This window comes from Molothrus ater, chromosome 7 (assembly GCF_012460135.2).
Source record: "Molothrus ater isolate BHLD 08-10-18 breed brown headed cowbird chromosome 7, BPBGC_Mater_1.1, whole genome shotgun sequence".
Lineage (NCBI taxonomy): Eukaryota > Metazoa > Chordata > Aves > Passeriformes > Icteridae > Molothrus > Molothrus ater.
The window spans coordinates 34,230,567-34,254,573 of NC_050484.2; the positions used below are offsets into that span (position 1 = coordinate 34,230,567).

The window sequence follows — 24,007 nt, forward strand, 5'->3', positions numbered from 1 at the left end:
TTACCTTATCTACATTGTAGGTGTTGCAAAAATATCCTTGATACTGCTGCATCATTGCTTTTTTAAATTATTTTTATTTTCAGCTGTACAAGTATATAAAGGACAGGTACCAAAGCATTTCAGTAATTTACTCTTTAATTTAAGACTGGGGAGACTGTCCCTGGAGATTTAGTAGCTGGAATTTGGTTTTTATGTCTAATCCTAATTGCTTCTGCTTGCACTACAAGGACAAATGGTAATTCTCTGTTATGCTTTTTGAGCTGTAGACACTGCTTTCATTGAAAATTGGGCTCAAACTGCCAGGCTCAATTTCCAAAGTTCAGAGAGTGGCTGTTCTCTTGGTCATGCAGCTTTTCAGTGGCTTCTCATCCAGTTTGGTTTCAACTCATGTTCTAATTGAAGTTTTCTTGAGCTATGAAGAAACCAAGAATGGCCTTGGGGAGTGTTACCAAAATATGTAAAACTGTGATCTTGTTCTCAAATACATGGAAGGAGGTGACTTTTTATTTTATGATGTCATCTATTTCACTGATATAATTTCTGCAGCTGATGCTGGTCAGAAATAGCACAGTTTTCACCCCAGAAACCTCCTCCATTAGAAGAAGGATGCATTTTGTGCAAGAAAATTGCCTTGCAGCACCACTTCTTTCAGTGCAAAGAAGTGTTGTTCTAAACAGATCATTTAAAAAATTAATGTCAAACTTCATAATTTCCAAGTAATTTAGTTATCAATCAGACCATAGGGGTGTTTTGGGGTTTTTTGTTGGTTTTTTTTTTTTTTTGTAAGGTTATCAAAAAGTCCTCCCAGTTAGTACCAATTTTAACTGGGTTCACTGGTAGGTGGTCTGCTATGTTAATTTTAAATCTCAGGGAACCACGCACCTGGGTTACTCTGCAAGTAGAGATGCTGTTGTGGTGTATGGGAAGTAGGGAAAGAATCTGGGATGTAGGGAAAGGGTCTGTGCACCACAAGGTTCCCAGGAATTGTTCTTTTCTCCCAACCCCAAGGGACCTTACGGTGTGTCAGGACAGCTCTTGCATTTTGGGCACTGAAACCAAGCTGATGCTCTCAGCTAAGCTCTGCCCTTCTTTTCCTGCCCATGCACCCATCGTGTGGTTTGCGTCCTCTGGGCCATTTGTGGCCATCATCTGGGAATTCTGTCCCCCAGGAGTGACCTCTTGTGGAAGAGCCTGGGCTGGAGTTGCTATTGATTGTCGGAGGGGATCAATTCCCCTCCTGCTCCCCCTCTCCAGGATGGAAACAAACAGCTCTGCAGTAGGAAGAGTGCCCTTTGGCTACCGTATCAATCTGAGGGCTGCTCTTGTCAAAATGCACAATCACAAGCTTGATAATGCAATCCATTCCCAAAGCACTATATTTCCAACCTGTTCTCCATCATTTCCTTATGGCGTCACATTTACTCAGTTCATCACATTCTTATTAATATTTTAGGTTTCCTTGAAAGTGATGGAATTCTATTTTTATTACAAAAGCAACAAGAATAAATACTAATTGTTGTCAGTTATTTCCTTATGTAGTGGGAACAGTAATCTGTTCCTCAGCTTTAGGTTGCCAAAGCAAAATAATGAAATATTTTAGACATTTAAAAAAAAATCTGTGATATTAGATAAATGCAATTTGATCTCCTTGTTTGCCACATAAAAGCTGGAACTGCCTGAATTGATAAGATTGAATTGCATTATTTTTATTGTTTCTACTCGCATATTTTTTCCTTATCTTCAAGAACACTTTACTGGAAACCCAGTGGTTACTCATGCAGCCTGGAAAATCTCCTCCATGTTTGAATTCTAGCTGGAGGTGCCACAACTCCAGCTTTAAGAATTTTAAAAAATATATATGTGTGGAAAGGAACATGTTGGTGAGTTGTGGCAGCGTTGTTGCTATTCATGGTCATCTCAGTGTCTCACTAAGAGCAGCCAGAGACCCCAGGCGTCACTGTGCCAGACACAATGTGATACCGAAGTAAGACAATTCCAGCTCTCAGCCCCAAAAAGGACAAGTTGCAACAGGTGGAAAAAAGTGGACAAAGGCAGGGGGTGGAAGGAAAAGTTGACAGCAAAGCCAACATGTCATGCATATTAAACAGCAGGCTTGGGATTCCTTTCCGCTCTCCGTAAGGATCAGGGTTTTAGCCCCAGCACCTTGGCCACCAGCCAACTCAAATAATGATACTTTCCTTACCTAAATTCCTCCTGGACTCTCAACAGGGAGTGATAAGTCTTTAAGTCCAAAAGGGTGATGCTTTACCCTTGGGATGCCACAGCCTTTGCATGCTTCCCTAGGGAATGGCCTTGTGGCAGTGTCTGGGAATATACCTTCTAGCATCTTTTAAATCAAGGGAAAAAAACCCCAAAACTTCTGCATCTTAATTTCAATTTGCCTTCATAGGTATTTGCTACAAAGTCATCTGGGCATTGAAGTCTGTTTTAGTTTCTTAAAAGACAGTTAAATTCAGGAGTTTATAGTCCTTAGAATTGAACCATGGACTGTGTGATTTAAAATTGCCCAAAATTGCTTTTCTTGTTTCATTCACTTTTCTCCAGAAGACTGAATTTTGAAACTTGAGCATGGTGTGTATTTATCCCTCGTTAATTACTAAAGCATCTGGAATCCTTTCTGAAGGCAGTTTGTTAGATAACCACGTCTGTACAATGAGTGTGAGGGGAAATAACAGCAGCAGAAACCCCCTTTGGTCATTTCATGGACAGGGTGGAAGAAATGGGGAATTTGGTGGAGCTTGAAAATTTCCTGGCTTCACATGCTCCACTTGGTCCTTCCCTAGCTAAATCTTCCTCCAAGGACTTGTCTGAGGGTTTAAGGTTTGTCCCTGCACAGGACTGAGAATTTCTGTGGCAAAGACCTCCTGTCTGAGGCTGTTGTTTCTCTGAGGAAGGAAAGGATAGGCACCAGGGCATGAACACATGGATTTACATGGTTTTGGCTGTGTAATAACAGAAGGAGGAAAAAAAAAATCCAGAAATTAATTTCTTGAAAACATCATTATATGTTCTAGAAAAAGGCACTGCAATTACAGGCAGTGCTGAGAGGAACCTGTGGGAGTTTTCTGTTTTCTTCTCTAACACATGAAGGGGATGGAAGGTTTGGAGACCATATCTTGGGATGCAGAGAGAGGTTTCACTGGCCCATCCAAGCTTATCAAGGGCTGGATTCTGGGGTAGCTCATGTAGTCATTCATCCACACAGAGTCACCTATTTGAAAAGGGGGTTCATTAACAGGGCACCAAAAAGGTGTGGATATGGCCTTTGAGGACATGGTTTGGTGGTGAACATGATGGTGGCACTGGGCTGACAGTTGGACTCGATGATCTTAGAGGTCTTTTCCAACCTTCATGATTCTAATTAGAGCCACAGAAGTTGGAAATCACTCCATTTCTTTGTTATTTCTGATGAGGTCTGAATTCTTTCCCCTTCCTGGCCCATTTATTTCAGCTAAATGTGAAGTTCAAAGCCAAATGATCTTATTTAGGGACTATTATTATATTACAATGTTAGCGTTATGTATAGGTCAGTTTTATTACTTTTAATAAAGCCAAGAAACATAAAGCAATAATGTATATTAGTGCAGCATTACCAATGGCAACAATTAAAACAGAAAGCAAAATGAAAACTAGCTGCAAATATGCAGTTTCCTACTGCAATGTTAATTTTGTCACTCTGCATCTTGTATGTTTGTGGCATTTATTTTTATTGCATCAAGAGGAATGCACTTAGCTTCAGGCACTAAAAAAAAGCAGGAAAAGAAAATGCTACATGCTGGGTTTGCAGAGTGGAATCACTCATCTGGACTACAGGGACTAAACATTTTTTTACATATTTGTAGTCTTATGTTTCTCTTCTACATTAAGTATAGGTATGCTCTCTTCCTAAAGCTTAGGAAAATACTGATTCAGCAACAAAGAAGTAATAATATTGGCACGTGGGAAGCAAAACATGCCAAATTGAGAAACAAATTGTGTCACTTCTACTGATAATAGAAGATTATGTTGCACGCAAAATCACAACTGGCTGTGACTAGTCCTAAAAAAATTACATTTTTTCCTGAATTTGAATATCCTGTTTCCATCAATTATAATATAATGTTTCCTTAATCCTTTGTTTTATTTCTACTTCACTCTCCAAAATCCTTCCAGAGTTTACTATTTGGGTTGAAAAAGCATATTTTTAAATTGGGCATATCCAACTTCCATATAAACATTTGGCAGGGAAACCCATGCATGTTCACTTAATTCATTTTTATTGAACCAAGTCCAGATTTTTAGCCAGAAAAAGTTAGATATTAATCATATCTGAGCAGGATCATTAAATTTTCCTTTACCTACTAGAACAGCAGGGTCATTATAGAACCATGAGAAGTTAGCTCACTTATTAATCTTTACAATTACATAAAAGTGATCATTTTTATAGTATTTAAGAGTAGCTCTAACCCATTATGTGAAGAGTATGTGGGAATATTATAATATAATATAATGTATTATTATAGATGTGACCTGTGACTCATTGGTCTGCTCACTGACACACAACTCCCTGGAAAAGTTATCTGTTTGAGCTTGGATAATCTTTAATTGTTTCACACTTCTCGTGCTCATTTATGGGGCATACTAGTAAATAGAGAGCTAGTCACTGAGTTATTAATTACCTCATTATTACTTAATTATCACCATTGCATACTTCATTTTTATGGGGAATTATATCATAAAAGAAGGTATTTTATGCTGCCCACCACAGTTAAGTATGAATGACAGCGATAGCTAATGTAGGATTGAGTTAGTTAAAGAAAATCAATCAGAAATCCTCGCTATAGATTACTATCCAGTTTCTTCTGCCTTTTCCAGCTAGCACTTCTCATCCTTGACTTTGAAACCCAACAGTTTAAACTCGGTTCTTGTTTCAGTGGACTAATCCCCTTTCATAAATCATGTTCAAGTGCTGAAATAATTTGCACATCGTTTAAAGAGTATTTGCTTTGAAACATTCACCTCAAGCCCTTTTGTATATCCTTTCTCTCTAAAGATTTGTAGTATTTGTTTTGTTCTCTGAGGTATAAAAGACCTGGGTAAACTTTATTCCTGTTGTTTCAAGATTAGTGAAACAAAATGCATATTTATTCAACTGGGACTGAAAGGAGCTTTAGTAAAGACGATCATACATACGACCCAGGGGAATGTTATAATACAAAATGTCTGTCTTAAAATCTCTTCAGGTTTGTTCAAAACACTATTGAAGGACTTAATTCTAAAGAAAGAAAAGGAAAAGGTTACAAATCCATATTTCTTCTTTGTTCCAAAGAAGTGAGAGACACCACATATTTTTCTTAACAAAATAAACTCCTGCATGTGCACTCTAGATGGATTTGATATGGAGGCAAGTAGAGACTGGGTATCATGATTGCTTTAAGTCTTTTCTTACTGAACCACAGATACTGACACAGCCCTTAAGAAAGCATCATTTTGGAAAAATTAGAGTGGTTTTTTTTTTTTTCAGACACACACTTGCTTCAGAAAAAGCAATCACAAAAAAATCATGAGATTTTAGGCATTATAGGAGCCAAGCAGTTGGGCTTTTTTTCCATGCACTAGAAGTGAGGTAGATTCCTGCAATGAGGAATTTACTCTGACTCTGCCACTTCCAAGTCTAACTACCCAACTTGTCTTCCACTGCTTTGGTCTCTTATTTCCATAACCACTAGATCTCCCCTTACACTGAGTAGCAAAACTAAGGTTCGATGTAGATTGTACAAAATGCCACATTTTTATAGTTGAAAACAGCCCACTATGCAGACAGCTACCTCTGCTCGACCTTCCATCACCATGTGTCAGTAGATCTCCAGTCTTTGCATCTCCATAACTTTTCCTCCACGGGGAAGGAATAAGAGGCTGACAACAGATAACACCTAAATAGATGGAGGCGTTCTCGCTGCAACAGGGAATATTTTAGACCACAGTCTTTGGAGAGAGGTCAGAATGAGAGCAAGTGAGCAGGACTTGCTGAACTTTGTTATTCAGGATAAGCCAGTCCAGTCCATCACTCCTTTAAACATAATTTTGAACCTTTCATGATATTTCTTGAAATAAGTGCCCCTATTGGAAGGGTGTAGCCAGAAAAAAGATTCTTACACTGTACTGTATCCTGAGGTTTCACTATTATTTCTAACTAATCTAGATGCAATCCTCATGGTATTTTGGGAGGAATGTGACAGAAATAAGGAGGTTTTTAGGTTATAAAAGTCTAAATTAAGCTCAGTTAGAGAGACTGTACGTCAGGCTCTAGACAGGAATACCTACTTTCCAGACTCACCTTTTTCCCTGTTAAGTGGTGAAATCACTTATATATTTGGACCTTCTAGCTAGAAGTTTCTATTTAATTTAAATTGCGACAGTAAATCCCAAATATTTAAACAACAACTTGATGGTACTCTCTCCTGGACAGGGCATATTAATGGAATTTAAAAAGAATGTGTTTTGTAGGGTCTCCTCTTTGCTCCACCAGCTGCCTGCTGACGAGCCGGGTAAACAGATCCAGCCTCTAAAATCCGAGGGGTGGAACATCACTGAAGGGTTAAATGCTGTATTGTTTCTCAATTAAGTAAAAGGTTCCAACTAGCTGGCTTTAAATATTGATGCTGAAGAGAGAGCTATGACATATGAGCAGCTCCCCTCACCACCGAGGATATTTGGCTCCATTTAATTAATTCCATTGGCCATTGTCTTAAGTGCGCCCAGGATTCACCCAAGAGGAATTCACTTGCGTTGCTGTTATTGAAAAGTGTAACACAGCATTATCTGCCTCAGACAGACTTTTTGTAGCATTGAATCAATTCCCCAGCTCTTGAAAACAACTACCTCATTTGATTCCTTTCATAATTAATGAAATTCAGTAGTAATGCTTTTGCCCCTCAGCTCAGGCTGGAAAAATGTTCCAAAACTTCAGTTTTCAAGCTGAAAGCACTCTAATTTTCAGCCTAAATGGACTTGTGGTGCAATTGTGTTCTTGCGGCAACATTTAGCCTGCTCCTCATTTTCAGCAGTTCTGCCTCAGGTGTACCACCCCCTGCTTGGGCTGATAACTAGGCCAGCCAAGATTTTGTAGTCTTTCCTACGATAGGGTGCTGCCTTTCTATTTCTTACCATCTCAAAGAACTCTTTTCTGAATCTCTGTCCCTTTCAGTCAGTGGTTTTTGCATTGATATTCAAGTTTAGGTCTTCCCACAGACTTGGAAAGCAGAATGCCGTCTCACATGTGGAAATGGTTCACCTGATACAGCATAGGGATTGTATTTATCTCTTCCATTGCCACTTTTTTAGACATTTAAAGTAAGCAACCAGGACAGGTAGATTTTGCTGTCCTTTAATCTCTTGCATCCAGTGCATTCATTATGAAAACTAAGGAGCAAACTTGCCTTAAGGCTTTTCATAGCACATAAAATATGTGCCTACATGTGATAACAGTTTTTGTAATTAATTTTTAAGGTGTTCAATTTAAACAAAGAAGTAAAACTCAGCTTTTTTATAAAACTGAACAACTCTTTGCAAACAACACATTTAAAATACACAAAATTAAAACATTTAAAATTACCCCAGTGCCAATACATTTGTAAAAAAGCCCTTTGGAGACAAAAAAAAGGTTTTTAATGTACTTATCCTGAAATTCATGAAGACACTTGGTACAGAACACAGAAATAATTTTAAAAGCATACAGGTATGAATCCCTACTAGAGAAAGCTTTACAGTTAATATATTTTGCAATGACATAGTGACAGTACATTTTATAGTCACTTTTGCTGAGGAAGGTTATTCTTCAGTCCAAGGACTCAGGCCCAAGGGAAGGTGGCCAGATGTGGACAGGGCAGAACAGGAGGGCAGCCAGATGCAAATTGGATCATTTGCCATTTAACAGAATTTGGGGCATAAACTTATAAATCAGGGAAAGACAGCCTTTGTCTTGGTGGGTTTCTATAAGGAAAGATTTATTCAAGGTGTGGGAACTCATGCTCCACATCACTTCATGCTCACTCTTTCTAGGACAGAATAGCTGTGACCTATTCAGAAAAGGCCTTTTTATTCTATTTTTCTCAGGAGTCAACTGGCTCCTGAGCAGCACAGGTATTTCCCTTGATAAATGATACTAGAAGAACCAGAAAGGTGACAAAAAATTATGCAGTGCATGTGGTGACCTCAAGATCACTGACTGTCTTATATCCAAGCCATAGATGCATTCAATTAAGCCAAACTCTTATATACATATGTGTGAAAACACATGTAATAACCTCTTTCCCTTCTATTTAAAATTAAAGATGATTATTTTAGGGTGCTATGATGCTCCTACCTTCCTTTCTTCTTTTGAAAGTATTTCAGTTGATGTGTTTGAATGATAGCACTAAAATTAATGAATAAATAATGAAAACACTGTAACACCTGGATTATTATACTGTGTTATCTGATCACTCAATATGATGGATCAAGGGTAGAACTGATATTAAGGCACAATTACAAGCAGTGGAATACTTGATTTATTGTTTTAACTTTGCTCTTAATGCAAGGCACACAGTCATTTCTGAACTGATATTTGATGTCTGGTTTAAAATATCTTTTGTTTTGGCACCTGGTGGTTTGAAATAGGGGTTCAAATATGAGAGAAGCAAATTTTTCTATTTTCACAGGTAGTTGTAGGGATGGAGGCAGAAGAAGTGAGGGAGAGGCTTAGGAAAAGTGGATGATTGAAACATGGTGACATGGAGAAAAGGAAAGAAAGGATCCTGAAACACTGTAGTTTGCTGCCTCTCTTGTCTGAATTTGGTTTCTTTTGGGGTACTGTAGCAGATATTGCCTGCTGAGTGGGAAACAGAGCCAGGCAAGGCAAAGCAGCAGTCTCATCTTTTCTAACTGAGTTTTTAAAAAATTGTTTGTATTTGGAGAATGTGAGAATGGAGAGGATCCATTAGAATTGTACTTCTGTTATCAATGACCCACAAGGAGAATGCTGTTTGAAAGCAAGTTTTATAACTGGTGAGTTGTAACCCAGAAAGCTAAGTTAGCAGAATTCACCTTTTCCAAACAATTGTTTATTTGGAATTCATTTGTAGCCGTCCCTGCTCAAGTTACAGGTCATTCACAGTAATAAAGCTTTCTAATTCTGTGACAGAATATTCATAATGTCTTTAAAATACTCAGCTGGATAATAGTCCCCAGGATCTGGACAGCAAGACTTCAAAAGGCAGAGTCCTCTGATCTCCAGTTTCCTTATTCTCTCTAAGCTTGGAAGGTTTCAGCTATCAAGTTTTATTGGTTGATAGTCTAATTGCATTTGTATTATCTTTCCCCTTAATATTATTTTCTTTTCTCTGTATTGGATTTCATCCAAATATTACTGTGACCATGAAGCAGTTTTCTGAAATGTTTTGCTTTCGCTTTGATGCTTAACTGCTTTACACGTGAGTGCTGCAATAAGGTGCAGGTTTCTGATAATAGTTTTCCTTCTGTGAGGAAAAGTTTCCACAACCTCCTGTGCTTTGCTTATATTTGATATGGCCCTTCAGTTTGAGGCTTTTCATGGACAAGATAAGGTTTGGTTAAACATCTGAACTTTTGAATGTTTATCTGAACTAGATTCGACCCCTAAATTTGTCCATCATTAGTTATTTTGCTTTTCTTTTTTGAGGCTAAATTATGCTATTAAATATGTTCTAAAGTAGGTTAAACCCCTGCCCAGTTTGTCAGCTGGAACATTAATTTTAAAGCTAAAACAGTCTTCTATTGGCTCTTTTTAACATTTTGTCTGAATTTTGACCATGGCTGGTCAAACAGAGAGTCAGTGCACCCATGAAAACCCCACAAGTAGCTGATTGAAGAGTCTCAGAGTTGTTGTGATGGCTGGCCTGATTTTATTTCAGGAAAATAGCCTGATAATTAGTAACTATTTGCCTGCTCAAGCAGCTTGTTCCAGTGCAGCTGTTCTGGAGACTGGATAAAGGACTAAATGTCACCACATGCCCAGCAGTATCTCTGGAGGTGTCCCTCTCTGAGCCCCTGCACAAGGGCCAGGCAGACTTGGGGTCCCAGCCACAAAATACATGGCTAAATAACCCAAAAGCTCCTTTCTGGACTTTCCTTTTCCTCCTGTAATTCCCCTGTCTCAGTCCAACAGGAGGATGACCCACAGCACATCTCACAAGGCACCTTCTCCACTCATAGCCTCTGTAAGGTAGCCTCACCAAAAAAAAGCTGTAGCCTCACAAAAACCTGTAGCCTGCTTTTGGTCCTCTTTTTGGGTTTGTTTATTTCATTCAGATCCTAAATCACCTTTAAGGAAGCTTTTCCAGTGTCCTCACACGGACACTACCTGAGCAAAGGGTGGCAACTGCTCAAAAGTCTGAAGGTCAGTTGTGTTTCAGCAAATGGAAATAATTTCCGGTTAAAAATAAAATTTAGTTGATGGCATGAGAGTGACTATCTAAGGTTTATATTCATGTGAACATATCTATTGGAGATTCTTACCAGAAATTTCACTTGAGATAAGAAGTGAAAGGAGTTCTGAAATCTGACAACGTGCTCCTTTTACAAATGAGCTCATGGATGATCTTTTGTTGTTGTTCTTACTCTAATGATATAATTGAGGTAGGGATAATTTGATAAGGTATAGTTGACAGAGTACAGCAAATGGATTTCAGATCTCTGGCTAGATATTTTCTGATTACTTTAAAGATAATGGGTGTGCCTTTCTCCTTCATAAACTACCACATCTACAGTCACTGGAAAGTACTAAACTTGCTGTTTAAAAGAGAAAAATGTGCTGGAACTTGTGGTTTGAAAGAGCAAATATAGAGCTGAATGTCACTACTGTTTCTCATTGGAAATAAACAGTTTTAGCATGTTGGTTTCATAACTGAGGCACTGTGAATTAATTCTGTCCTTTATTGTATAAGAAACACTAGAAGTTCATTGTGGGTCAAAAAATATAGGGTTATGAGTATAATCAAAGACTGAGTACAATGGGAATATAATTAAATATTAAATTAATTTACTTCTAAAATTTAGAAGAATGAAACATAATTGATAAAAGTTTCAAGAAAAAGTAAATTCCTTGGTAGGATATTCTTTCTGGAAGGGTCCCAAAAACTGGATCTGAATTAGAGGCTCAACACGGTATCCAAGCACATGTCAAAATTTCAGTATATGAAACATTCGTACAATTCTTAACAAGAATATAAATACAAGACTCCCTTGTTCTCTACAGATAATTAATTTGCTTCCAAATGCATAAGGCAGAATTATATGTAGGTTTTTAAGGTAAAATTGTCCCATGGTTACTAGCACCGAGCCCCCCAAGAGGGTTTTCTTTTGGTGTAAATCTGTCCAGTGCTCCTGGTAGAAAATGGAACCATATCATTTTCTTGTCCTTTTGCCTGAGCAGTTTAGTGGAAGTGATGACTATTCATAATATTTGCAAAAGGTTGAAAAGGTTTTTTTTTAGATTAACTCAGGAGGCAAGTTTAAAGACTTGAAAGTTATTTGCATATATTTCACAACAGAAGAAAGCAAACAGAACTCCATATTCTATAAGCTCCTGAATGCATTATTTATTGTAAATTACTTGTTCAACTTAATCTGAAAATTGTCTACAGTATCTTGCTCTGTCTTCCTCAACCTCCAACTGCATGGGATTCCTTTTTTGTTTTATGAAGTCTTCTTCAATAATATTTTATACAATATATGTCAGCTTCAAAAGTCATTAACTCAAATATTGCAGTTCTTTTTCTCAGTAACTGTCCCATTTTATGAGTGGGATGAGGCTGTGTGGCTGCAAACTCTGATTCACCCAGTTAGGTAAGGGCAAGGCCCACTCTCCAATTCCTATGTGTTCCATCCATTGAGTATTCTCCTGGGAATATTTTTGCAAAGAGGCTGTGTCAAGAGTCCTAATCCCTGAGATGAGCTTGGGCAGACCAGTTTCCCCTTCCCAAGTACACTTTGCTTTCTTCCTAAACTCTTAAGTACTCTGACTTTGTGTACTGTAGCAGATTTCATCCAAGCCCCACATGTTTTACATTAGATGAATATAAACTGGTCATACTGTATGAATAAAATGAATTCATTGATTTCTGGCATTGTGGTTTTTATATTCGAGTTAAGTTTGTATAACAGTGTTTCTAATATTGTGACAATACTAAAAAAATTGTGGAAAGAAAGGGCTTGGCAAGTCCTGAGTGATCTAGTCCAGTCTCTCCTGTCACAAGGTACAGTGTTCTGTGTCCTCATACATAAATTTATTAAGCTGCATCTTAAATTCTTTTAGTTTTATTTGCCACCACGACGTCTTTAAAAGGGTGGTTTAGAACTTCATATTATGGCCAGTTTATACTCATCTATTCTCATGCCAACATTGTTCTTCAGTTAAAACAGCTCTTCTCCCTCCCTGCTGTCCTCTTCTCCTCTGCTGCTCCTTTTCCCACCCCCACCAGCAAATTCATAGAGAACAATCCCAGCTCTTCCCCGCCATTTTCCCAGCTGGCCAAACATGCCAAGCTCCCTGGCTCCTTCCAAAATCTCAGCAGACTCTTTCTCCTGGTGCTTCTCACTGCTGCTGCTTGCACCTCTTCTGCCAGGAATTTCCACCTCACATATGTGTCCATGGTTATACACTCGTGAGAGAGGATTACTTTTTATTAATTAAAATTAAATATTTTGGATTTGTTGGTTGGGTACCGAAATAGGCTGCCCAAGGTAGTGGTTGAGTCATGATCCCTGGAAATGTTGAAAAGATGTGTAGATATGGCACTTGAGGGCCTGGGTTAGTGGTGGGCCTGGAAGTGCTGAGGAAGAGTTGGACTTGATGTTCTTAGAGGTCTTCTCCCACCTTCATGACTCCATGAGTCCATAATTCCAATCCTTCTCTAACCATGCTGTGCATAGTTCTTATCCAGTTCCCCCTGTTTCCAGTCTCAAATTCACCAAGTTTTTTGCCTGATATCCTAAATTCTTGTCTCAGCTGATGATGCTTCCAGTCTTGAGTCAACAAGCAATTTTTTGAATGCTTCTACTTTTCCTGCTGAAATCTTTAATGAAAACTCAAAGACCAGTTCCAAGAATATTTCAGGACTTCCACTGGTAACTTCCCTGCAATTCAGTAGATCTTTCAACAAAGCTCATTTTAATACCTTATTTAGTCACTTCACAGTTATTGTTTTAGTTCTCTACATCTTCTCTAGTTTAACTAATCATTTCCTATTTGGCATCATATCAAATGCACAACTAAAATCCAGATAGATTTGGCCTATTACATTTTCATTTTCTAAAAAAACATTATTTATTTTATTAAAGGAAGGTATGATCTGTGTTTATAAATCCAGTATATACTCAGAAATATTGCTTACATTTCTAAACATTTATGGTGGAAATATCACTAAGAAAAGCTGTGTGGGGAATGGCATTTTTATTTTACAATGTAAATGTGTAGTGATGTTTAACATGCTATTAATTTATTTCCATTTATTATTAGAGGGGGGATTTTTTTTTTTTTATTTTATAAGCATAAGTGCATGATGCAAAATATGAATTATACAGCCATTTTATTGAATCTTTACTGCTAATGTACGCAAATTTCACAAAGTGTAATGACACTACTGAGCACTTAAGTTGTTAGGCTGTCATATTACAGAAAAATTATTTGTGCTATATAATCACTGTTTTCTTTTTCCTATTGTTTATTTCTGAGCTTACTTCATAAACATCTGTAAATGTAGATGTACTTGCTGTGGCAAATATCTATTATTGCACCATAAACCTGAATCACTTCAGGTCCTTTGGTGTCAAATCAAGCAAAATCTTCTGAGCCTCTCCTGGAAGGTGATACCCATTCTGATGCTGCACATTTTTGAGTCTATGCTCTGTAGGTATATAATCTGTAATTTTGAAGCTTATAAGAATAATGATCAGAGGGAATGCCTAAGTCCTGATTTTTCCCCATCAGTTGTTTTTCTAGTGCTTTTAAGCTGGCTGTGTACCTGTCTCTCATTCTACTCTTTACCAAAAAAAAAATAAATTATTCATTATAGTGTGTATAATTCAGAGACATGCCCAGGGATTTCACCAAGGGATAAAACAGGATGACTGGCAAAAGTCCTTCACTCAATAAAGAAGGGGAGGTGAATTCTTTATCCTTAGAGAGCAGATTTTATTCGCTCCATCTCAGAGCATCACAAAGAAAAGGAAGGAAGAAGGACTTGGGTTTGTCACTTTCAAAACTCTGGTGCTGGTTGAAAACCTGTCTATTTTTACAGGCAATGATGCATGCTGCTCCTTCCTTAAAGGACTAACAGTAGTTTTACATCTGCTGCAGGCAAAAAATTTTGATGAAATGTTGAATTCTCAATTCCAGTGGTATCCAATAAAACTTGAAGTTATGAGTCAATATATTAAATTAAAATGTAAGCATAATCATACACCTCTGCACATTAAGATATGCTTCTTCAGAAATATAAGACACTCAGCAATTAAGCATCCCCATTGCTTGAAATTAATTAATTAACTAATTAATTCCTTCCAATTAATATTTTCACACATATGTGGTAGCACTGCTGTTAGACTGGCACTTTCTTTTCTCCATAGTCAGAGAGACCTATTCCTACATCTCTCTTTTGTCATCTCAGCATTGTTTCAGACCTGCAAGGTGTTGCTGAGGACTCTGGTTGTGAGTCTGTAAAGGACTTTATAAAATTATCATTTTAAGACAACAGACATGAGAGCTAAGCTCAAGGATCTGTTCATATATATTTTAAGAATGTTCCAGATAGGATTTTGGTCAGTGTATTCTGTGTTTTGAATGGTCAAGCCTGTCCATTTTTAGTATTCCTTGGGAAATAATTACTTTAACTCCGTTTATGGGTGTTACATATATCATTACACTACAACTCATCTCTTTCTAAGAACTTCACAAAATTTTAATGTCTTTGAAGAGTACTAAAAAGTATGGATGGTCCAGACTAATTGTTTTGTTATTTTTTTTTCCTGGAGATCAAGGCTAATGGAAGAGAAGGTAGGAATGCAAAGATATTTAAATCTCTTATCCATTCCCACTGCTGCTCTTCATTCTGCTCTTTCCATCCAAATGAATTACATACGGTAATTTTGGGTGTTATAATAAACAGATAGGCATCATAATAATGTATTTCAGTTAGGAAGAGGTACTTGAAAGAAATTGGTTTTGCAATACACATGATGTGAGACAATCAATAGTGCTTTAGTCTGACAAGCACTGTCAATATCCATTGTCACAGTTCAGAAAGTCATTAATGGATAGTTCTTCAAAAACCAATGCTTTCAACACATTGGAAGTGTTCAGATACACTGTACCTGGCAGGAATTAATCATAGGTAAACCCCTGAGATTATGTACAAATGCAGAGTAAATTAAGAGTGAAATAAAAGTCATTGGAAGGAATTTGAGACCGTGTTATAGGGAGTTACAAAGTCTTGCCAATAAAATATGGAGTTTAGGACATATTAGAAAATTTTACACTCTGAATCACCCAGGAAACATGGGTGATGTTTTTCCTGGGTGTGATGTTCTTTGCTCAGAACATCACACCCAGGAAAAAGGTTCTGCTAGAAATACATTGTCTATAAGCATTATTAAATTCACAGGAAATAATCTCATAAACATTTTTATCCTATCCCTGAGGAGTCCAGAGCCTTGCTTACCTCTGTGAGTGGTCACCATACCAAAATCTTGGAGCAAGGCTTTTGTAGCTTTGCCCTGCAGTTTGTTGGTCACTGCTTAATCCTGATTAAACGATAGTAAATTTATTCTCATTGCATCATGGTTGCAATCCAGGATGTTAAAAATTAATTATTCATCTTTACATCTCAAAACTTTGTTTTCTGTGGAACTGTGTCACTGGGAGATGTTACATTCATTCTTTCTTTCCATGATTCTGTAATTTATATGCTATTATTAAGGCCAGATTTGAATAAGGACTCGGACAATTTTTACAAGCCAGAAAAGTACAGGTCAGTTTTTGATCAGTTTTTGCTTTTTGGTGGTGGTTTTTTGTTTGTTTGGTTTGGTTTTTTTCTCTGAGCATTTAACTTGTACTTATCCCCTCTAATTCAGCCAATGTTATTACAGTGCTATCCAATGATAAGGGCCAAAGATGTGTTCTTTCTTTTAGTCCTAAAAATCTGTTTATAATATTTTATTTTTTGTACCCAATCTGAATGGCACTTCCCTATTGTGATTAGCTAGTTTGACTTCATACATCTTGAGAATTGAGGAAAAGATCTTGCCATTATTTTTTTTGTCCTTTTATACCTTTTCAAACTTGGAATAATGGAGGTCTAATAAAGTATCAAAATAATCACAAATGCTTTTCTAGATCTAAGAATTTGACTTATTACCAGCCAAACATGAAAATCAGACAATATTCAGCTTACAATTTTGCTGATGAAGTGTCCTTGCATACACTTGCATTAGCAGAAAAAATTATTATTATTTCATACTTCAGTCCTTAAGAGTCTTATTTTTGCTTCTGTATAGAACTGACTTCTCCTTTTTTATGTTGTTTGATATTTGCCAGCTCTCTTTCAGGTAGGATACTCCTGGCCAAATCCATAACCTGAAATTTAAAAACGAAAGTGTTAAAAAAGTATTTATTGTGCTTTTTGACTTTTATAACTATTGTGGGGGTTTGGTTTTGTTTTTTTTTTTTTTGTTTGTTTGTTTGTTTTTTTTAATATTTGGTATAGCACAGCCATTTTAATGTGGCGACATCGCGAAAAGAATTGTTTGGCAAGAGAAGGAATATTTCTAAGTGAGATCCCAACATGAATATTTCTGCCTAAGCTTGGTTTTGGAACATGCTATCTAAACCCTTAAGTTTCTGTGAGTCTTGGAGTTTTTTCTGGTGACTCACACGTATTTAATAGAATAAAATGAGAAATTCATCAACTGTTGTTTTGAACTGTGTGCCATACAGCAAAATGTGGTACATGCAAAGATATCCATGACAATAATTATTCCTACCTCTAGATGTAGTTTTAACACCATAATTGCTGTTTCAGGTATAAAACTTCCAGCTGAGGTAATTGTCTTTCTGAAGAGAGGGATGTTCACTCTGCTATTCTATCCTTCACAGGATGACCACATGTACTTCACTTGGAACACCTTGAATAGTTAAAGTGGACATAAAACACTTCAGAGCCCCCAGAATGGGAAAAGTGGCAGGCAAATGATGGACTTAAAGTATATTTTCACTCCTGCATCATTTACACCACTTGGGGAAGCTTCAGGATGAAGCCAACCTGGTTGTGAATTGGTATGGACAGAGTGACACTGAGCAACAAAAGAGACCCCAAACTAAATACAGCTCACTTCACTGTTTCAAAGTACCACTAAGATGCAGAATTAGAAACATCCATTTGTTGTTCTTTTTATAGCACAGCCAAGTGACTTGGAATTTTAGCTTGTCCCTGCCAAGGATTGCTCAATTTCGAACAAAAAGTCCTCTGCTATAATGTTAAAAAAGCACCAACCATCAATTGAATGCTAATCTTTATGTTCTATGATACATCTCTCCAGGAATGCTACCATTAAAAAATGTGAATTTCAGTTTTCATAAGTGATGGATTGTTGTACCAAACCATGTATTTTCCAGTAAAGTGTCCTTTTATTTGTCCTGTGTGATTACTAGTTTGTGGAAGTATGTGTGGGGTCATTTTAGTGCTGTGGGAAAATGGAACACTCTTCTGTTAAAATCAGTAGTGAAATCAGAAGCAAACTATGCTCCGATCATTGTAGGCATGTGTTTAAATATTGCTTTCCTTAATTGGCTATGTTCTATTTACTTAAAATGAACAATTTGGCAAGTTTTTCTCCCTTGACAACAGCAAAGCATAAACCATTTTATAAGTTTGGCTGTTAAAATCAGATTTGTAATGTAAACCACAATATTCCAGGGTTGTTGCTGTTGCTTAACCAGTTATTTTAACTTGCCATTGTTTTATAATTGTGCACCTTTAAGTTTTCTGTTTCTGTTTAAAACTAATGCAAAATGCCTTGATTAATAAAAAAAGGACTGATAATAATAAACATACCTTTAATTTTGCTCTCTTTTTGCTTGGATCCTCTGCCTGAAGATTGCTGCATTATAGAGAGGTTCAGTCTGCATCGGGAGAGAAGGGAGCATGTCTGCAACTGCAGCTAAATTATCTTTTTAGAGATTCTGTCAAAGGGACAATGGACCAGGCTCCTGCCAATGCACCTTGTGGAGAATATTGTATTTCGGTGGATTGATTGATTGATTAATTAGTTAATTGATTTTCAAGAGAAGATGGGAGGCTGTTCTTTCCTTAGAAAGAAGAAGCCACCCCTCTCTGAGCTGGAGGCCTTTGCCAGGGGGGGCTGCACCACTCTGGCTGCCCCATCAAACTAGTCAGAAATGGGCACAGTGACAGAGCTCAGGACACTGAGCAAGAGTTATTCAAGGGTGGCAAGTCTCAGGTGATTTGTTAAAAATCTTTAAAAACCAGCTGGTTCAGGAAAAACTCTAGGAAAGGTCTCCCCATGGCATCTCTGCTGCTTCTGGAACATGCTGAACTTCTCCTTACTATTTTGATAGCCATCACGGTGCCCTGTAAGCACCTCAGCAGAGAAAAAGTTAAATTTATGCCTTTGAAACCTCCTCCAGGGGATTTTCTGCAGCTGGATTCTATGTCTTTTTGACACAGAGCAGGAATAAATTGCGCTCAAATTGTTTCTCAGTTTGGTAAATGCTTAAATATAATAAAATATAATCATTAGGACGGGAATACTTTTCTTTCCAGAAATTAATGCGTCTTGCACACATTTCGTGGCACGCGGCCATGTTTTCTATAACTGCATTAAATATATATATAACGCTTAATCCATCTTGGCAAGAGACTCCAGTCCTTCTCTGGTGGTGTGACCATCCATCCTCTCCCATTGCTAGGAGTGCACAGCTAATAGTGCGTAGCACACTCAGAGCCTGGAGTTGGAGCTGAAAAATCACCCATGTGAAACTTGAGGGATCCGTGAACACTTCATGAGCAAACTGGTCGCCATCCAAATACTTATGGGCAATAAATAACCGAGCTCTGTGCGTAACCCACAGGGTGAACTCGTCGTGTTTATTCACAAAAGTATTCATCAGATGGTTTGTAGTGTCCAACCAGCCACGCTGCTGACCTACCGCATGACTGGGGTCTTACCAGGGTGGTTGTGGCCACGCTTTTCTCAGGACATCTCAGAAACCTACTGTTAATTTGGAAATATCATTTCACTAAAAATTTCTCTCTTGATTTCCTTCAGTTTTCAGGCTGAACTACAGTGCCTCTGACACAAATGACAGAAACCGAATTAAAAGCAGATTAAAGAAGTTCATCTCCCGAAGACCCTCCTTGAAAACATTGCAAGAAAAGGGACTTATTAAAGGTGTGTTCAGTCTTCTATTCTTCTTTTTGGTGTAAAAATTTAAAAATCACAAATGAATATTTGACTCAGTACATTGGACAAGCACTTCTTAAACACAGTTTTGTTGCTGTGTCTCATAACACAGTGGAGAACTATAAAGAAAAAAAGAATCAATGTATGGTTCATCTACCTCTGTGATATCTGACTGCTCCTGCAGTTTTTCTGCTTGGTGTGCAACTGGTAGAAGCCCCTCAATTTAACACCATGAACAATGCAAATCAAGATGCTGCACTACACCATTTCTTTTTAAGAAAAGAATATCAATACAGTTTTATGTTTTAGAACCCAAAATAGGATGCTCAGATGCTGTGCTGACTAATTTGTTGAAAGACTTTCTGCTGTCTTCTCTCATTATTTTTCTATCTCACCAACAAAATCCATTTTTAACAATTTGAAATACATGTCAATGGATAAGAAATGCTTTGAATCTGTGGGGTTTTTTTTCCTGTTCCAATTGCTTGCGAAGCTGGTCAGCCGTCACTTTCGCATATTCTTAAAAAATTGTTTCCTTGATAAAATGTGTTTGTTAGTTTATCCAAGAAGTGTTTCACTGAGAAGCTGGTAGTTAACTTGAAGGCAGTAGCATTCTGACCACTAACATCCAAGTAAAGCTGTGTTTTTAAATATTGTCTGGAATAACGCTTGAAAAATTTACGCACTCCCAAATTATTATGTGTGAAACCCACAACTGTACATGCAAATTGACTAGAAAGAGGCATTTTGCCAGCCACCCCTGTCAATCTCTGGAGTGTGAGTTTTCCAGTGGTGTGTCAAAAATGGCAAGGGGTGTTCCTAGTGTGTATTAAACTTGTCTGTCCTGAGCCAAGAGATTGACCCCAGCCAGAATAAGCTAAAGCAGCTACAAGAGTTCAACACCAGCTGGGCCCATGTCTGGAGAGAAGAAGATTTGATGAATTAAGTTCTTATGTTTTAGATATATGCAGAGATGCTCAGTGCAGTGTTGTTTACTGTAAGGAAATCTTCATTATATGAAACCACAATGTGCCTCAGTTTTGGGGTTCTGCTTCCAGCTGACACAGGAACTTTGAAAAAATGTCATATATATGTCAATATGTGTGTGTGAGGTGTGCACACCTGCACACCAAACTTTCAGGATTTGTCCTTATACATTTGTAGTAACTGATTTCAATACTTCAGTGGGTTTTGCTTTTTGAAGTACTTTGTGAGCTGAGAGTGGGATCTGAATGCATCATGTTAGGTTGTTTCAGTTATTACAGTAAAAGATTTATAGTATTTTAATTTCTGGATTTAAGGGTTGGGGTTTTTTTGCTTAATAAAGAGTGGCTGATGAATCTCCTGCAGTGTTGCATAGGGATCAGATGTGATCCCTGCTAACAGATCCAGATTCGTTAGCATAACTGAAACCCACCCTCTAATATATCTCTCTAGGAAAGCCAGATGAATTTGGGTTTGGCTAGAGTTGCATTAAACTCTTGATTCATAAACATAACTTGGTTCTACCTGGGATACTTTTCCATGGATTACAGAGGTGTTGTTGATTGGTGGCACAGTAACTCAGAATCCGTACCCAGTGCAGTTTTATTGCCAAACTAATGTTGCCATGAAGAAAGCACGTTAGTTATCTACCATGAAGTTTCATTAGGATTAGGTTTTGGCCATGCAAATGAGGCAGGGTTCGTTAGCATGGCTTAATTCCAATCTACAGTAAGTCTATGTGAAATGCTCATTTGATAAGGTTCCTTCATTGTCTTCACCACAGTTTATCCCCTTAATCTGTTAAAATGTTATGAAAATGCAGTTGCAGTGCTTATGCAGAGACCACTTTTAAATGTTAATTTTTAGTCTCATATTAGAATATTTTTAAATCACAAAATTCAACCACCCAGATTACCAATGGAAAGCTTGCCAAATTTTTGTATTATAAGATGCATCTATTTATTTTTCTAAAGGTGACTTAAATGGTTGCAGAAACCCCTCAGAACTATTTATTTGCTTGATTCTTAAGGGAAAAAAATGTTAACCAATTTTTACAAGAAAAATTCCTCCAGCTCTCAGAACATGCCTACGACCTTTTATTCCATAGGGAAATACTTCTGTCAGAATTGTAAATCCCTTAAAATAGGGGCTTGTAATAAAAGTGTGTATAAAGCCTTGCAGGACATCTTGGTACCAAATTCCTGACAAAGAGCTGTTCTGTGTGCTGGTGAAGAATTGATATAAATATCTGTGAAGCGTGTGGTGTTAATTACCCCAATGCAGTGGCACTGTAGGTGCTGTGAAAACCTTCACTTTTCATCAAGTGCTATTCATATTTGCCAGGGGCACTATAAAGCTCTCAAATCTATATTGATTTTTTACATTGTATGTCACACTGGAACCAAAACTCCAATAAATTTAACACGTAAATTATAGTCATGAGTAAATACATTTTAAGGTGGTAAGTTCACTTAAACATAGTCCTGTGCTCAGTGAGTCACTGATGCGTGCACACTTGGCCAGGAGACTCCACACATTTCTCCACATTAACCAAATTTGGGAATACAGGCTTCAAAATTAAATAGCAGTTTGATCTCCTGGGGTACTTTGTTCTGCCAACACTGTTATCAGGAAATCTAGAAATTATGTGATTGTCATTTAACTCTTACCCAAACTTTGCTTGTGTAGAGTGTAGCAGATATCCATGTAGAAAGTAAAGTAGGGAGTTAAATGAAAATAGTAAGGAGGATGACAGTCAGGGCAGGGAATGTAGAAGACTGATGGTTAAACGTTAGCTACATGTTGATCTGAAAATGAAGATGCACCGACACTTTGCATGACAAAAAAGTTATTTTTGTTATCATTGTCCCATTTGCTTTCTAGTCCTGTGCAGAAAAGAAGCCAGGATGGGAACAGCACGTTGGCTCCATTCATTGCAATGGGCTGGTGGCTGGGGCTCTTCATGCTCCAGCCAGAGCCCTAATGAAGATCATCTGTCCTTGTTCCATCTCACCCATGCTTACACAAAATATCCTTGGACTCGAAGCTTTTTGAAGCATTTCTGAGATGATGTGCAATGCAGGGACGTTGTGGAATGTGCTTGTGTCTCTAAGCACAATTCTGTTCTTAGATGTACACGTGCACACAACCTAGAAATAGTAAATAAGAGGCATGTCCCATGTCTGCCATTTGAGCAGTGTTATTTTGAGAATAACTGTCAAAATTTATATGCTAGGGCAGGGGTCCTTGGTTCCTCGGCATTGAAATATTCTCAGAATTTACAGAATCTGCACTAATATGCTAGAAAAATAATATATAAATCTTCTCTTTTAAAACGACTTTATAGTCTATAATTGAACTTTGATCTTTATGTTTGAGCTTTGTCATGATTTAGTATTACCCAGAATGAATTGCCAACCTCCAACTTGATGTTGGCCTCCTAGCATCCTGATTTCTGAGACTTTCTAGACCAACAAAGGAAAAGAAACTTCTGTGAAACTGTGATTTTAAAGCTATGATGGTTGTGTTGGTAATACACTATCACAAAATACACTCTCAGCAAAGAGTAAAAAAACATGAGCAGCAACCTCATATAAATGACACTGTGGGAAATGAGGAAAATGAAGCTATGCAGCTGGCAAGGAATTTATTTAGGTTCCTTTTCTTCTAGGGTGGATCTTTCTTTCCCAAAAGCTAGACACCGAAGGAACTCCATAGAATGTATTTCATAAGCTAAGGCAAAAACCAAAACAGCATAAAATTTGGAACGGTTACAACTATTTCAAGATGAAAATAAAAGCCACTCAATTGCTAGTGAAAGGAACTAGCTGTGATTTGGCTTGATAGCCTATAGAGCAGGGCTCAGCATATGTTGGTGGTTGTGCAGATCACAGCACAGAGATCACCAACCATTGCATTTCCAGGCAAGGGAAAATGTCTCTATTCTATCATATGTTTCACTGGACCTTGGAGGAGTTCACTGAAATGAGCACAATGTTCATGAGAAGTCCAAAAGAGCAGATTAAGGCCCATCTTTGGTGTATTCTGTAATTCTTGCAGATTATGAAGGAATTTTGCAAGTGTTCTGGTGCACATCAGAGCTTAGGGAAAGTTGGGAAATGTTTCCTTTGACTTGCAGGGACAATGGGTCACAAGGGTATTTCTTTCTTTGATATGGACATTTGGAAGCAATTTTCCTAAACCTTGTGGATGGCCAGACACTGAACAAAGTTATTTGTTCCTTTGACATGATGCTAAAAAATGATTCAGAGAATTTTTAAATATCTCATGTTGGGAGAAGTGTTTTGAGTAGTACAGCAGACACCCTCTCTTGGAATTCAAATAAGCTCTTGTCCCCAGTAAAACACCAGAATTTCTTAAGAGAGACCTGTGTCTGTGGTACTATTTTCCCTTTTTCTGAGAATGTGCAACAAATCTGGCAGCTCATATGCCACTTAATAGTAACTGTTCACAAATGTAATTTTTTTTTTTAATTGATGACCACCACGGATCAACGGTATATAGTAAA

At 37.6% G+C, this 24,007-nt stretch overlaps 1 protein-coding gene across 1 annotated transcript in view; it reads left to right on the forward strand.

Moving 5' to 3' along the window:
- Positions 1–24,007, forward strand: part of ARHGAP15 (Rho GTPase activating protein 15) — a 320,720-nt gene that overhangs the window by 167,468 nt on the left and 129,245 nt on the right. Inside the window, exon 9 of the mRNA XM_054515336.1 lies at positions 19,360–19,482. Within this exon, the coding sequence (XP_054371311.1) occupies positions 19,360–19,482 (123 nt within the window). The remainder of the gene's footprint in view (positions 1–19,359; positions 19,483–24,007) is intronic.